Source organism: Falco biarmicus, chromosome 12, assembly GCF_023638135.1.
Source record: "Falco biarmicus isolate bFalBia1 chromosome 12, bFalBia1.pri, whole genome shotgun sequence".
Classification (NCBI taxonomy): Eukaryota; Metazoa; Chordata; class Aves; order Falconiformes; family Falconidae; genus Falco; species Falco biarmicus.
The window spans coordinates 19,838,631-19,855,709 of NC_079299.1; the positions used below are offsets into that span (position 1 = coordinate 19,838,631).

The 17,079-nt window shown below is 34.9% G+C and overlaps 1 protein-coding gene across 1 annotated transcript in view; it reads right to left on the bottom strand.

The window, feature by feature from the left end:
• DNAH8 (dynein axonemal heavy chain 8) overlaps positions 1-17,079 on the bottom strand; it is a 141,792-nt gene that overhangs the window by 105,357 nt on the left and 19,356 nt on the right. The window contains 10 exon segments of the mRNA XM_056357561.1: positions 322-517; positions 3,334-3,411; positions 4,852-4,962; positions 5,872-5,987; positions 7,081-7,222; positions 7,998-8,117; positions 10,551-10,667; positions 12,785-12,865; positions 13,819-14,006; positions 14,933-15,068. Of these exon segments, the coding sequence (XP_056213536.1) occupies positions 322-517; positions 3,334-3,411; positions 4,852-4,962; positions 5,872-5,987; positions 7,081-7,222; positions 7,998-8,117; positions 10,551-10,667; positions 12,785-12,865; positions 13,819-14,006; positions 14,933-15,068 (1,285 nt within the window).

Sequence of the window (17,079 nt, forward strand, 5' to 3'; positions counted from 1 at the left end):
AGAGCTATTCTACAATCATTGTTTATGGTTTCAACTATATCATTATGACTACATTCCACAGTAAGTAGGTAAAAAGATAAATTAACAAGCTTACTTTGCCTCAGATTAAATAGATATGGAATCTATCAATTTTTCTGATTAATTTTTTACTTGTTGCTTCTCAGAGCTCTAATGCTTATGTAAGCCTGAAAAGCTATTTCTGAAAAATAAACCTAACAAATTAATTCAATTTCAAGAAAACTGAGCTTATTCACAAATACTTTTACATGGCATTTTTATTAAAGTAAAAAAAACAACAACAACAAAACAGCCACCACTTACTTTCCCCTTCTTTGGCTACTTTTTGTGGTGATCCAAAGCCTGCTGATGATACTTGCTGTGTGCTTGATTCTGCTTGCAAACGAGAATTTTGCAAATGTCTCTGTCCCCACTGAGTGACTCCACGACTTACTTCCAGTATTAACTGAATCATGCGATTGACAGCTTGCTGTATTTCATCTAAACTGGGAACCATTACCTATTTAAAACAGTTGAAATATTGTTGAAATAAATGCAACTGATTGTAATTTTCTAAGACTTCAGCTTTACTCCACCTACAGTGGATTGTGGAACTTGCCCCAGAAGACAACCTGAAAAATCTAACAGTTTGTCTGGCTCAAAATTGCCTGTAAAGAAATGAAACATACTGTACTGACCTAGTATCTATTTGTACAGTCATACTTTGGGTAAAATGACAAGCAAGTGTGTAACTAGATAATTGTAAAAAGCCCAATACATCTCTTTCTAGAATTCCTAGTGTATTTTAAACAGCATTTCTATAATGAATTTTTATAGTGTGTGGGACTACATTACAAGCCTTGTTTCCTGCATTCTAAAATCATAAAGCATTAAAAATTGTAGGCCAAGATTGTTCTCTCTGTTGCTTTTAACCACTGGATCCTAAATTCTAAGACAGAGAATTGTTATGAGGGATGGTGATAAAAATATATATGGACAGCTCATTTTAAAGATTTACAGCTATATAACCTCTTCTAAGCCTTTATCCGTACATATATTGACTCCATGACTAGTTTCAGGCAGATTCAAATAAGAGGGTATATTTAGATTAGATATAAGGAAGAAATTCTTTACCTTGAATGTGGTGAGACACTGGCACAGGTTGCCCAGAGAAGTGGATGCCCCATCCCTGGAAGTGTTCAAGGCCAGGTTCCAGGTTGGATGGGGCTTTAAGCAACCTGTCCTAGTGGAAGGTATCCTTGCCCATGGCAGGAGGAGTGGAACTATAGATGATCTTTAAGGTCCTTTCCAACCCAAACCATTTTATGATTCAATGAAAATCACCTGGATCAAAGTGTCAAAGGTCCTAGTTGAATAAATGCTGAATGCTTTTCTCCTAAAGGTAGCATTACCTCAAAAACTTTTGCAAGAGCACAACACTTAGCAAATTAATGGCACTTGATGCAGTAGCCCTGAAAATCTCAACTTGTATATTTGGCAATGATTTTGTATCATATTTCTGACAGCCATCTAATACCTGAGTCAGAAGAGGAAGAGAACTCATGTTCAGCTACCAGAGTACATGGTAAAAAGAACTGGAAGGAAAACAAGGATTCTTGATCTGAATCAAAAACAACTGGCAAACAGAATAGGGTCAAAACACAACCTCTGGTTTGCCATCATCCACACTGCATATAAATGCTAGGATGCTCCCTTAGCATAGTTTGGGATGATGCAAAATAAGCACTCTCCCAGAAAAAAATCAGGCAGTTTAGTGCATAAAACATGACAGTGGCTGTTCCTAACTCACAGTTTGAATGCAAGCTCTTGGATTAAGGATGAAAAGCATTTATTACTGTGGATACACACCATTTCACGTTGGCTTATTTTGAGGTCAAAGAACACCCTCTAATTTGTTTACTTTTTAAACTGTATTGGGAACAATAATGCTAATTGTGACTTTGTCCTGTCCTTGCTTGAAAATAATTCTATATAGAATAAGATGGAGTAAAGGCACATATAATTTTCGCCAAAATGCTGAGCAGAAGGAAGAACCTACCTGAGAGTGATCCCAGAAAAAATAGAAAAACAGCGTTTCTTGTAAAATCTCAGAAGATCACTCTTGTGATATACTCAATCCTCAAATATAGTCCTTAGAACATCATCTTACAGCTTTCATGTGCAAGCCATCATTTTAAAATGATGAAATCATCCACAGGAGTGTTCAGAACTGGGATATAAACTGTTTAAAAGTGACTCTGGTGTTTTATAAGTCAATTTCACAGACTTAGCAGTTGCATGCACAAAAGCAAGGATCTTGCAAAATCCTATCAGTGTTAGCAAAGTGGGATTTTACCTAGCATTACTTGATTACTGCCCTGGATCAGCCAAGCATTTCAGAGGACTGGAAAGACAGATGCACTTCCCTTTGCAGTGGGTGGAGCTTGGGGTTTTATGCTTATACAAATACCAACAATGTAAAAATTATAGACTTTGACAGACCTTATATTTCCAATGTACACAGAAATAGTGTGAATGTACAACAGAATGCCAATATGAACACCAGTTCAATGTCAAAGGAATATTACCTTAGAATAAAAAGCTTCTTTTTTTATAATTTCATTAGCTTTTATTCAATATATTAATTCAATATAATTAATTATAATTTCATTAATATTTTACTATAAGAACAATGAATAATATTGTTACCTTCTCATACAGAAAATAAAATACATATTGGTAACACAGAGTTATCTACAAAAGAAAAACAAATGCATGTATTCTTTGCAATCAAGCTGCCTTTTTGATCTCTGCACACAGAAATCCACAGCCCTTTTCTTGGTTTTGAACACTCTCATTTTTGTCCAGCGATCCTCCTTCTGGTCATCTTACTTCCTATTGAGATGACTAAAGCCAAACTGAGTAAAGATTTTGTTCATTATTTTTATTCAACAAAAGTTTTAAATCACACAAAGAACAGAACAGTTAAAATAAAAAACGAACATGAAAAATCTATTCCAGCAATGCAACTACTACACATAAAGAAGAACTCATTATTCTGCAAAGAAACCTGATGAACAGATTGCAGTATAATTGCTGAAACACACAAGAACAATAAAAGGCCAGGTTCTGCAAGAACCACTAAGACAGGAACCAGGAACACTAAGAGCATGAGCACATTTCATCAGTGCTCTCAGTGCACTGAATGGCCTGAACAACTGTTCTCCTTTGGAACGGATGTTGGTTCAGTGCAAGTGCACCCACATCCTGTGCTTGGGCAAATGCAGAGATAACAAAGGCACATATTTTACCTTAACGATATGACACGTAACTTACCACATTGGGAGCAGCAAGGTGTACTTCTGCTTTTAGAAAAGGAGCAACCTCTTCAGATCTGTTTGGATGAGCAGAAAACTTTGTTCTCCCAAATGTCATTTTGCTGAAAATTATTTTGAAACATGTCGTAAATACTTCACCATGAAATCCTCCAAAATTATCTTAGAAATATAATTTTGAGCTACTTTTTCTGGGCAAACCTTCATGGAGAATTTTCACATTGAGTTAGAACTACTTGACAAAACTTATAGGAGCTTCTTGTTTAAAGGGGAAGATAATAGCCAGAGCTCCATCATTCAGACAAAGGTTACCTTGGATCCAGCCATTGTTTTCATGATATTTTTTTTAATCCAGAATATTTTCTGATTCTGGATTTTAATATCTCAGTTTAATAATGATGGAACTCTGCTAGTGCTTTGACTAGGTTATAAGAAGGTTTTACTGACAATTTCATGCAGCAGCCTATCAAGAGTAAAAGTTACCTCATTACATTTTAGATATAGTCAACAGAACAGAAAAGGTTCAAAGATGACAAGCTGTTGCAAATTGATAAATACATGCCCTGAACCCACTCAAAACTAAAATTAAAAACAAAGCGCAAAGTACAGTTTCTAAATGCTATGACAAGACACGGTGACCAAATAAGGGAAGATTCAACAATATGATAGCATAGACAAATATAAAGGACACAGCCAAATAAATTCCTATTTACTTCAGTAAGATCAGGACTTCAGTACATTATCTATGAAAACTGTCCTTAGAAAAAGAAAAAGTAACACCAGCTTCAACATACATTAATCACAAAACACCGTCAGCTTCACCTGCTCTTAACAGAATTCTAAGTAGGCTTTTCAACATAGAATGTATTATACTGAAGCAATTATGTCTCTGAATTGTATGCCTCTTCAAGCAGAGAAGAATCTATAGAAATTATACTGAATATAAGAGAATGATAAAATTGTATGGATCTTGCCATTATCATATGGAATGCATAAAGAGTGCATGGATGATCTTTAACCCATGGGAAAGAACTCTGAGTGCATAGTCATGCTTGCAGAAGTAATCTGAAATGAGATGAATATATGGGCTCACTGCCATACATGACCTGGAATGGTCATTTAAGTTCTACTTGTTTATGTTGGACTATAAATTGTACTAACAGCAAAAAGCAATCCCAATGGAAATATATGGGAATAAAAACAAAAAGGTGCAGGCAGTGGGGAAACAATAGTAGAAACAAACTTCATTTTTTGTCCAAAACAAAGTACATAGACTATAACTGACAACATAAAGAATTAAAGCTTAAAAGAAAAGTGTGGGCCCAAAGCATCGCTGTAACAAAGTGAGTGCTCTCCAGGTTTTGGCTGAGCTAAAAGGGCCAAAAGGTCTGGAACTGTTTGACTGATGATACATGCGCATGTATCATTACACGTGTGAATGTGTATTTGTATTAATATATTAACACAGTAGTTAAATAACTTTGCTCTGGTATTACTATTGAAGGCTTTCATTTGCAACTTACTTTGAAACAAATATTCTTTTTTTAAGACTATTCAAAGACAGTTGGGTGGCTTTCTGGAGGCTGTCTAGCAGCTGGTGACTGAAATAAGCAACTATCTCTTTACAGTTCTGTAATGAATAAACACACAGTATTTAATATTGTGCTCAGACAGGAACCTGAAAATTATGTCAAAAGGTTTTAAATCAAACATAATAGTTCTTGTCCAAAGGAATTTATGCTGTAAGCTACGTAAGAAAAACAAGGGGAGAAGCTGGGGGTGGGAGGAACAGCTTGTAAATAAGTAAGTAGAAATTGCATGAAAAAGAGAGTATAGCAACTGAGGAAACTCGAATTGTCTATTCAGAGACAGAATACCAAGATCTGGCTGAAGTTTCATACTCCTTCAGAGTATTAAAAAATACCTTTTTTAAAAGGTATTAAAAAAACCTTTCATGAATCATTCAATAATATTGGTGGATACTTGCCCTTTTCAAAAAGAGAGGCAAATACAGTAAAATCTGACTGTACTGGATTAAGAAGAACATAAAAATACAGCAACATGTACTGATCACTAGCACAAAATAACAGAATGCAACCTTGTACCATTATTGCATTTGTGCTTGCAAGTTTGTTACTCTTTGTTTTCCATTTCCACTTCCCTTCTCTGCTGAATATGAAGAGATTATATTCTTCAAGGAAAGGCGAACTTTCTGGGTGAATTTGGAAAAGGAGGACAGAAAGGATCAGTGTTTCTGCCCACCCAAGAAAGAAAGCCTCTCCAAAATTTTATACTTTCCATATATCGAGAATTTTTTTTTATAAAGGTGATAACTGTAGTAACATGGAATATATTTTTGAAAGCTAAAATCCACCCCAAACTAACTTTTTAAGGAAGCTATTTCATCATTTTTTACATGACATCCTATATTCTCTATGTGATGTCTTTCTGTAACACTGATATCCAGCTACCAAAACTCAAGATACTGTTTACTAATCTGATTGACCTGAAAAAAAAATACCATCTTATCACAGAATACCTTTTTAAACTCATCGTCTTTCTTATTGCCCTTGTTATTATCACTATGAGGAGCTGCAGAAGTAGTATTTTCTCTCTCTCCTGCATTATTTTCAGACACTAGATGTGTTACTTTTGCTGTAAATTTAAAAAACATACATTCAATTAACTTTCTGTTAATTGAACACTGTGTTCTCCTTTGAAGCATGTTGTCCCCCCTCTTTACAGGCAAAAAAATATTGATTTTTATTTTAGTAGTACCTGGATCAGCTAATTGGTTGTATTTCACACCATTTTTTTCACACCAGGAATCTGGTTAAGAGCCCAGTTTATAAGCCTCAGTCTAATGAACACCATGCACAACACATATGTTATTAAAGACAGGTAGGCAGACATGGATGTATCAGCTGGAAATAGCCCCCCTCCCCCAAATCATTAAAAACAATTTAACAAAACACAGAGAAGTATGTTATCATCATTTTTTTTCTGGTTGCATCATATTGAACTACCTAAAGTGTTGACCCTGAGTGTGCCTCTATACCTGGAGGAAACTGAACCCAGAAGGAAAATAAAAAAATCCTGTGTAAGAAAAGGAGCTCCATTACTGATTAAGCTTCAAAATTTTTCTTTAAAACAAAACATTTTTCTCCAGCTATAAACTATTTCTCCTCTAATGGTAAAGGACTTCCTAAAATCTTAGTAACACACCCCAGAGCAGCGGGAACCAGCCATATTGATCAGCTGTGAGTCTCGTACACGAGCAGTTATTTGACTATACTAATTTAAAGTGATTGGCGAGCAAAGCACAGGTATTTGAGATACAATTCTGCTGTGGCAGAAAAGTCACAAAGAGAAGGACAGTACCAAATACCTGAGATAGCTAAGAAGGAAACACTGTATTTCACTTATGGAAAGGAAAAAAAAGTTACAATGAGTGCCTAAGAGAAATGCCGCCGTAACATTTCTCCTCTAGAGCAAAGATCTTGCTAATCTAAGCAGGACAGAGTTTAATTCTAGAAACCCCACCAATACTGAATTACCTCTGTATTTCATAGGCTAGTGGTTTAGTTTAATAGCAGTAAATGAAGGCAGAACTGAGACACGGATGAAACCTTAATGGGAGGGAGAAGTCTGAAGAAAATTAGCTAAAACAATTAAATTTTTATATGTGCTAGCTAAATCTGCATAATTATGGACAGAAATTTTTATTGAAATATTCAACATTATCTACCTGGTAATACATGTTTTTCTGAAGTTTTCTTAGAATATTGAATTTCATAATTCTTTTCAAATATAGATATTAGTTCTTGAACAGCATCTTCAATGTGCATGCTTTTGTAGTTTAATAACTGGGAACATTCTTTAGTATAAGCCTGTTAAATAAAAATATCAATGAATTATCTCAGTATCATTGATTGTATTATTACTGTTCTTCATGGAAAGCCAGAACATTTCCCTGAATATTGCATTCTTCAGACTGAGACTATTTCAACAGAACAACCACAGTTTTAAAAGAAAATTGAGAAACCAAACCAATAATCTTTATTCAAAATTATCAAAAACTTCTGTTATATTATCACTATGTTTTTAATGCTGCTTTTTTTTTTTTTTTTAACATTTCCATCTTTGAAATGCAATGATATTCTTAAGGGTCAGAAGAAAATCATGGATATTGAAGGAAGGTCACAGTCTGAATCTGAAATCACCCAAATATTCTTTCAAATGTCCTTAATAATTTTATTTATTTGCACCAATGTACTAACTAAATACATTTTTAGCCTCATTCGTATTCTCAAATGTACTTGCTGGAAAGTATTTTTTGCCTTCTCCCTTAAAAAACAGTTTGGAAAAAACAGGGGGGTGAAAAAAGGCTGCATATGTCTGAGTAGCTTCCTACAAAGAAAAATTATCTCATTTAATTGTGAAGCAGTTAAATAAAATTTATCTATGAAATATTACAGTTTAAGTATCTCAAATATCTAAGTACCAATTTATCTTCATATAAAATATTTTAACCAAAATATTTTAATGAAAAAAACTGTAATTCTACAGTTAGAAGAATTCTCTTATAGGTTTATATTAATTTACTAAGGCATTTTTTCTAACACACGCAAGAATTAAAATTTGAAGATGTAAAGTGGCACACACCTCATTGGAGATCAACATATTCTCTACTTTGATAGGACCATCTACTGGTAAGGCAATTAAAAGAGTATTTGATATTTCTTTTAATATTAAATCAATACGCACTTCACTTAAATCATTGACCTAAAAATAAAAAGTTGTATTAATACTGTACATTTATGTTTAAAGCATAACATATTCTATTTCAGAGAGCTCTAACAGGTATACAATGGTTTGCAGAAAACAAAAAATTGTACCTCTCTACCCAGTGAAAATGCAAGAATGTTACAGTACAAAATCCTCTAAGAAAGTAAACCATAACAGAAAAAAAACACACCAGGGTATAAGCACTAACAGTAAAAACTTTAATATGAGAAAAGCACAGAAAAAAGGAAGCACAACAATGCCTCATGGGTTATGGTAACTTAGTGGATATTTACAATGGCTAAATATAGTCTACATTTATTGTGAATTATCCTTTTTCTCCATTATCTACAGAAGGGATTTAGGGAGACAAGTACCCTACAAAAAATTTATCTTTTGCTAACATGTTTCATTGCAGACAATCTGAATACAAACAATAAAAAAAGAGATATAAGTCTGGAAATTATATGGTTACTATTGCCACAGAAGACATGAACTCAGTTGCTAGGACTCTATGCATTTAAATCTTGCACAGTGTGATAACAGAATTCTAAAAAGATTAGTAGTGTGCACAATTTCATTTCAGGCAGTCCTTTGAAAACAAAATCTTGTAATTTTCTAAATATCTGCTGGTTCTGTGTTGGGAAACTGAGACGTATGAATCCTTGAGAAAGTGAAATCCTTAGAGGAATTTGGTGTTTCCACACACTTCACAGATTTCTGGTTATCAGAACCATATTTTTAAATTCACTGTGTAACTGAAATTATTTCACAGACAGTATAAGTAGTTTTCTACTTCTGCACCATAACAGCAATGATCTAGCTGTTGAATGAGCATCTCTTGAGAGCTCTTTCAGCTGATCAGTCTTGAAGATTATATGAATGAGTAACAAAGAAAAAAAATATCTCCTATACCCCAAGAACTTCATCAGAAAGCGGTCCCAAGACTAAGAGTAGTTTCTTTAAACTTGTTTTACTTCTGTCCTGAAAGCTCAGAAACTGATGGAGTAAAAGAGAAGTCCTGCTTCATTATGTCATCCATGCTAGAATTCCCAAAGAATCCTTGCTGTTTTAAGAGCAGTTTTAGGCAGACAGGCAGTAATAGTAAGTTAGACCCCAGACCATTCCAGTTATGCAGGATACACTGCTGCTAGATTAAATAAAACACAGCAACAAAACAAGCTATGCTGATAGAAGATCATTAGATCCTTGCTCATGATCTTACTGGCCATGAGTCTAGTTGCAAGGCAAGGCAGTCCCTGCAATAACTTGCTTGATGTGTAAGTCTTCAGTGCTTCTCCTTCTTTTAGTCAACACAGCTTTTCACTGAGTTTTTGATTCTAAAATACATTATCAGCATTCAGTCATCTATAGTGAAGTGGCTTTCTCATGGCAGAATCCAAATAAAACCAAATTCTGTCCAATTTTTATTTTTTTTACCTGAAATATTCTGCATCTGCGATATCCCATCTCTGGGATATTTGTTATAATATCATTCATGCTTCTGTTTTACATCCCTTTTTCTCTATTTGTTTACAATATCCCATTCACAGTAATCAAGGATCCAAGAAGGTTTACACTTTTTTGCATTGATATGTGAGGGGTAAGAAAGCAAAAAAAGGTACGCAACCTACAAATTTAAGAAAAATACCTACAAAAGACATGGTTATTTCACATATACTCAGGCTCAGAGAACTGTTAATTTCTTGCATAGCCAATCCTTGTTTAAGCAGCAAACAGAGCTCTTGACTATAACTATGTTTTTCTGCCATACATATACCCAACAGGAACTACCAATCTCCTACAACAGGAGACAAAATTTATGATATTGCTAGGAGAGATCATAGCCGTACAGTTCAACCGTCAAGACAGAAGGATGACCTGACTGCCAACGTAAACTCTTGAAAAGCAAAAGAACCAATACAAGTCCTCAAGCATGTTAATGGAATGAAAAAAATTCAGAATCATGTGGCAAACTCTGAGAGGAAAAAAGCTCGGACTCAGTCAGTATGCAGAAAATTGTGAGGGAGAAGCGTGCTCTCCTTCATTATTTTATGGGCTGCTCAAAGAGGAGACAGTTTCAAGGCATGCCTGCTATGAATACAGTTAATGCTAAGAAGTTCTCCACTGGACAATGGAGGTATCTTGTGTGCAATTGCACTGAGGGACAAGCACTCAAAGAGAATCAGAGGCTGACTCAAAATCAGAGTGGCAATCACAGAATCTGAGGATGAATGGAAATATATTCTACTGCAAGAACAGAAGCAAAGGTCAAACATTTGAGGGCAATAATGGCAGGGAATCATTGTACATATAATTCTTAAAAAAACCCCAAACCCCACCATACTTTAAAAAGCAAAGAAAATTAAAGCAGTGTACCAAAAATGATTTCTCTAAACTGTCATTTAATTTATACAGTGATCAGGTGCATACCTTTTTCAAAAGCTGTTTAAATCTATTCAGAACTCGATCAGCTTCTTGAAAGAAACTTTCGAGTGTCACAGATGACCAAGTCAACATGGTAAGTCCTTGCGTCAACACAGCTTCCATCTAAGTATAAAAATAAAATTTCAGGGATTTTTTTGTTTTAAAGAAAATTATAAACAAATGTCATTATTAGAATCACTAATGTCACTGATGAAAGAAAGAGCTACACCTAAGTTTTGAAAGGAAGGTTATGGTTTTTCAAGGAAAACGTCAAATAAATTTATGGAATATTGGGGAAGGAGAGGATAGTGCATACTACAGCTTCTGTCTACAACTGTCAAGCATACACACTCAGCAAAGATCTTCCCCTTCCTGTTCTCCCCGATAGTCTCTTTCAGTAGTTCCCACTCCTTCCTAAAATTAAAATCAAGTCCACTACTGATCTTACAATTGCTCCTTTAACATATATCTTGACCATTCTCAACAGTATAATTACATTCTTTCAACTTCAGGTACATATCTAATGACATTTTTCATTCATACCCTTTTGAATAACACTGATCCTCTCCAAATTTTTTATAGCTTCAATGGTTTTTTTTAAAAAATCCTCTCTTCCGTACCATTTCCCTTACTGATTTCTTGGTTCTCTGTGGTCTGTTTCTACTGGATTTATCATCAAGATGTTCAGCATTTAGCTGAAATCAGCTTGTTACCCTGTCACTGTATGATCTACACCAAAATCCTTCCTTCACTGCAGAATCTGTACCTTCAAAGGAGGTGGGACGCCGAGGAAAAGGAAGTCTTATACTACCACCAGGCTATGAAAATCAATCTTTCCAGACTCTCCCACAGAGTTCCCCTGACATTTTTGCCTAGCACTCCAAAACTTCTCACTGATTGCCAGGTATACAACCACCACAATTTTATATTTTGCGAACCCCATCATCCTTGAAATGACAGAAGTTTAATTTTGCTTAATTGCTGAAGAAACTCTGAACCAGTTATGCTCATATTTAATTTTAAATAGCCACCTATCATATCTGCTCTTTCATCTTGATGTTTACCAAGTCACAGCCTGGACTCCACCCTAATGCTTCTTTTTGCTATGTCTATATCACTGCTAAAACAATGAATTCAACTCAAATAGACACACAGCTATTTGAAAATACAGCCATTACTATCACCATAATATATATGTTTTGGGGAATATATTTGACTCCACAATGCTGGGATGGTACTGTTACTGGTAACCAACATAGCCAATCTAGAAACAGTTTAAGGCTCTACATGAGTTGCTGTCCAATTATGGCAGCAATGTAGCCATAGATTAGATTTTCTCATTCCATCTTTGGATTTGTGCTTTCCTCTTCTTATACACTGAAGACTTCTTCAATAAACATTGCCATCTCCTGTTGTTTGTACTATATTCATCCTTCTCTTTTGTCAATTGTTTCCTCTAAAATACAGAGGTGTGTTATTCCCTCTATGATACAATCATGTTTACAGTAGTATCACTACAGTGAAGACTACCATCACCTTATCTCTTGGTCTTTTATTATTTATCTATTAAGAGCAAGGACAAGTTTTTTGTTTCTCGTACTTCAGTAAATGCCAACTATGTAGTTACAGAAACTTACGCAAACTCTTCAACCTTCTAATGTTATTATTTAGAACCAAAAAGGGAAGAGCTACCTAAAACAGCTACATACATACGCTTGCAAGTGTCTGGGAAAAAAAAAAAAAAGCTTGTAGGATAGACATCCTGCATCTCCAATAAAACTGAAAACTGTACCTTTACTGCAGTATATAACCTTTCCACATCACTGATGGGACTGACTCAATAATTCTCTCCATGCAATGACAAGAATCAAGACATTTAGTATTTCAGCTAAATGAAAAGCACAACTTCCCATGAAAACCTCTAAAACTGAAATATTAAATGATAATTTACTTCCATGCCAAAGCTGGAGATTTGTGTAGATAAATAGACCCACAAAGTGCATATTCTTTGTTCTATGGGGTTTACATGTCATAGGTACTAAAATTATTCTACTGTAATACACATTATTTGAACACTGTATGAGGGTTGCAAAGAGTAAATTTTTGATCTTAAAAGATTTGAGTGAAGTTCATTAAGTTCACAACATGCAGATCCATCTAAGTATTTTAAAATTATAAACTGTTACTTAGTTATTCTAGCTTCTTTTGAGGTATATTGAAGTGTATTTTGCAATACCAACCTTTTCTATTTCTGGTGCCATTAGATTTACAAAAATCATTGGTATTTCTTGACACAAATCTTCATAACATTGGAGAAGACCCTGTTAATTTTTAGAAAGGACAGTATCAAGAAGAATATTTTAAGTGCTTTCTTTTCTGAAGTAAACGGCCTGTTATACAATAAAATCATCAGAAAAAAACATGGAAAGCAGTACAAGACTACATTTGAAAACAACTGTAGAGTTTCACACAGACATTACATACCTATGTACATCGTTTCTGGCATGTAATGAATACATATCAAGCTACACAAGGAAGAATGAAAGCAGCCTTCATGAAACACATTCTTTATGCACAAAGCCAGACCAAGTATGATATTTATCTGGAGCTAAAGACAGCTCAAGCTTTAGTGACTCTAAGTTACAATATCCTATTGAAACTGAGTATCACATGCTTTAGATAATTCAAGTCACATATTAACTCAGTTTTAAAATTTCCTTTTGGCTTATGCCTTAGGCACACAAAAATCTTATATGGTACACCTCATCCCCAAGATACAAACTTTTCAAAATACTATAACAATAGCAAATACTACAGGTATCAGAAATCTGACTACTCTGGCAGGTAACCTGCAAAATTCTTGATGTTTTTGTGGCTCATGGTATCTTCCAATCCAGAAGAATTCCAATCTTTGTTTCTCAAAAACTCTGTAAAACTACGTTTTATTGATTTTCAGAGAGTGAACACTTCTTGTTTAGCTTTAATTATTTCATCACCAGAATATACATAACATTCCACAGGATATAAGAATTATATATGCTTATATTTAAGTATATACTAGCCCATACAGAAGTTAGTAGAGGTTTTTCAAATGAGATCCTCTATGTCCACTTTCCACTTGTGCATTCCACAAATTTACCTTAAAGAACTTCATACCAATCTTTAATCTTTATTTAACCATAGAAAAATTTCTATGGTTAATCAGATATTCTTTTTTTTTTTTTTTTTTTTTTTTTTTTTTTCAAACAGCAAATGTGATAATTTTTAAGTTTACCTCTAAATGCAACTTTTTTGACTTCAGGTTATTTTCTATTTTCACCAACTTTTTTGCTTGCTCTGGTACTTCCAGACCCAACTTTATCATACATTTGGTCTCTCGGACAATCTCTGGAATTTGGGCATCAAAATTAATGAGGAACTTCCCAGTTTTAGGATGGCGTACAAATATTGTGGTTTGTAAGGCTGTAAAGACATTTTTATATCAGTTTCTAAGGCAACTGTTTCTGCTACATGAAGTATTATGGAACACAGATTCTAATATTGCTATATGGTGATTAAATATGTATGGTTACTTCTGAAATATCTTCATGTTGTTTTCCATTAAGGAAAATGTACAACTGACATTCACCGTATTAGCTTTCTGCCATATATAACCTTTCTCCTCATAAGCTAAACAAGCGTCAGATCCAGTCTTATTTGTGGCATATCTTTTCTTAGGTCAAGTTGGAAATTATGAAATTTATTTTCTAAGGACCTGGAAACAACACTATTATGAGATGCTCAGTATCTTGAAGGATGATGAGGATGAATGCTTACATAAGGATATTGCAAAAATCCAAAAGAAAAGTCCAAACAGCAATACAAAAGCCTCTGTTGACTGTTTGATGATAAAATGTTATTCTTACAGATCTACTCCTAATTTTAAAGCCCACAGATTGTCTACAATTTACATGAAAAATCTACTCCTTTTTTTTTTTTTTACTTCAATTCTCATTTAATCTTAAATGTTAAAGCTTGATTATCATACATTTTTTCTAGGCATAAAGCAATAATTGTGCTGAGAGGGACTGAGATAATACAAGTGTATAAATTATTATAGTGGGAAGAAAACAGGAAGAGTGGTATACATAAAGAGTTTCAATACAAAAAAGAAAAACTGTGTGCTTTTAGATTTTTTAGTGTTTCCAGTCACCTATCAGAGTCTACTAAATCACAACCGAGTTTCAAGGTCAGTAAGGGAGAGAGATTTGTATTATTAGGCGCCTTTATTAGATCACTATTATTTTGCAGATTTTAAGGGTAAATAAGGCTTAAAACTTATTTGATTTGTGTCAACTTAGCATTTAATGAAAGTTTAAAAAACCCCAAGTTCTTATTTAATTACTTACAATATTGTAATTGTGAAATTTCCTTCATCCATGCATTGTGATAGACTACCTCAAATTCCACCAATACAAAGGCAATTCTGTTGTATAATCGAACAACTGCTTTACCTTCTGGACTTTCCAAGATATTTGACTTTTTCTATTAAAATACAGAAATACATTCAAATTAAAATCATATCAAAAGAAAATCATACTATTTGGGTTTTTATCAAATTAAATACTTACTATATATTATATAAGTTATTATTATAAATTATACTTGCAGAGGTCTTAAAAACTGCAACAAATATTTATGATTCAAATTTATAGGGCAATGAAGTCACTTAGAACTTGTAATAAGTACTAAATATTTAACACATGTAAGAGCAATTATTATACTGTGATAAACATCTGTAATTCATAGTAAAATGGTTACTCAGTTCTACTCCAAATTGATCAGTAACTAAAAATGCATTTTTTAAAAATGTCCTTTTTTAATCAGTAATTATATTTATGCTTGTTTTCTTTGGAGCAGATTTAAGTGATCATTATTCCCATCCAAGGGAAACAGGAAAGTGAAAACCTCCCTCATACAGAAGTTAACTTGGCAAGAGACCCTAGATACCTTGTAGGAAAATCATTCAAACATTTCAAGAGTAATTATTGCTATAGTGGATCCTAGTATAGCAAGATGCTGACTATTCCAATGAAGGAAGGAAGCACAATACCAACAAATTCCTAAGGGCCATAATGCTAACGTTCAAATGTCTGGTACCAATCTTCATTTGTATATTAAATGGTACAGAAAATATAGAATGAGATGTTCAGTAATGGAATTCCCTGTTCCCAGACTAGTTCAGAGATCATCTGCAGTAAAACTGGTGACCAGATTCTCAGTTACAGAATTGCGTGGGTCCTAATAATAGACTTGCTTTTTCATTGGTACCAGACACATATACCAAACAATTTCAGGATGTCAGGCAGTCCATGTTTATGCCTTAAGCTACTTCTAGAAGCCACTTGGTAAAGAGACATGATTATCCATAGAGAACCGTATGGGGCTAGAGGAACAGAAGAGATCGTTACTCTGTTAAAACCCAGGACAAAAGTCTTATGTAAAAGCCTTGGTCTGGTCCATTTAAAAAAGAAGAAAAATGCCACTGACTGGAATGATTAAATAGTTCTTTGGGCAACATGAAGACAGACATATGAACAATTCACTGCAGATTTCCAGCTTGGGGTTCTAATTAAGTGGTAAGTAAAAGAAATAGGTTTTCTGGAGTTTAGTAAGGCTTTTGATATTGTTCCTCACAGCATCTTTCTGGAGAAGTTGTCCAGTTGTGGGATAAGCAGGTTTACAGTGCACTGGGTGAAGAACTGGCTGAAGGGCAGAGCTCAAAGGGTTAGAGTAGTGCATGGGGCTACATCTGGCTGGTGACCGGTCAGTTCTGTTCAATATATTGATCAACAATCTGGATGCAGGAGCTGAATGCGCCATCAGCAAGTTTGCTGATGATACCAGACTGTGAGGTGCTCTCTTTGACTCTCTTGAGGTACAGGAGGCCTTGCAGAAGGAACTACACAGATTGAAGCATTGGGCTATGACTAATGGGATAAAATTTAACAAGTCTAACTGCCAGATTCTGTACCTAGGAAGGAGCACAAGTATAAATTAGAGGAGGAGTAGCTGGAGAGCAGCCATGCAGAAAGGATCAGTCAGCAGAGTCAGCAGGGTGCCCTGGCAGCCAAGAGGGCAAACCACATCCTGGGGTGCATCAAACAGCATCACCAGCCGGTCAAAAGGGGTGGTTATCCCACTGTATTCAGCTTTGGTGCAGCCCCGCTTGGAATACTGTGTGCAGTTCTGGGCACCATAATTTCAGAAGGATGTGAAGGTCCTTGAATACACCCAGAGAGGGCAACAAAGCTGGAGGAAGGGCTGGAAGGCACGTCCTGTGAGGAGTGGCTAAGGACTTTGGGCTTGTCTAGTTTGAAGAAAAGGAGGCTGAGGGGTGACCTCCTTGCTCTCTACAGCTTCCTGACGAAAGAATGTGGAGAGGGAGGTGTTGATCACTTCTCCTTGGTATTCAGTGATAGGATTCATGGGAATGCTTCAAAGCTGCATCAGGGGAGGTTTGGATTGGACACTAGGAAACATTTCTTTACTGAGA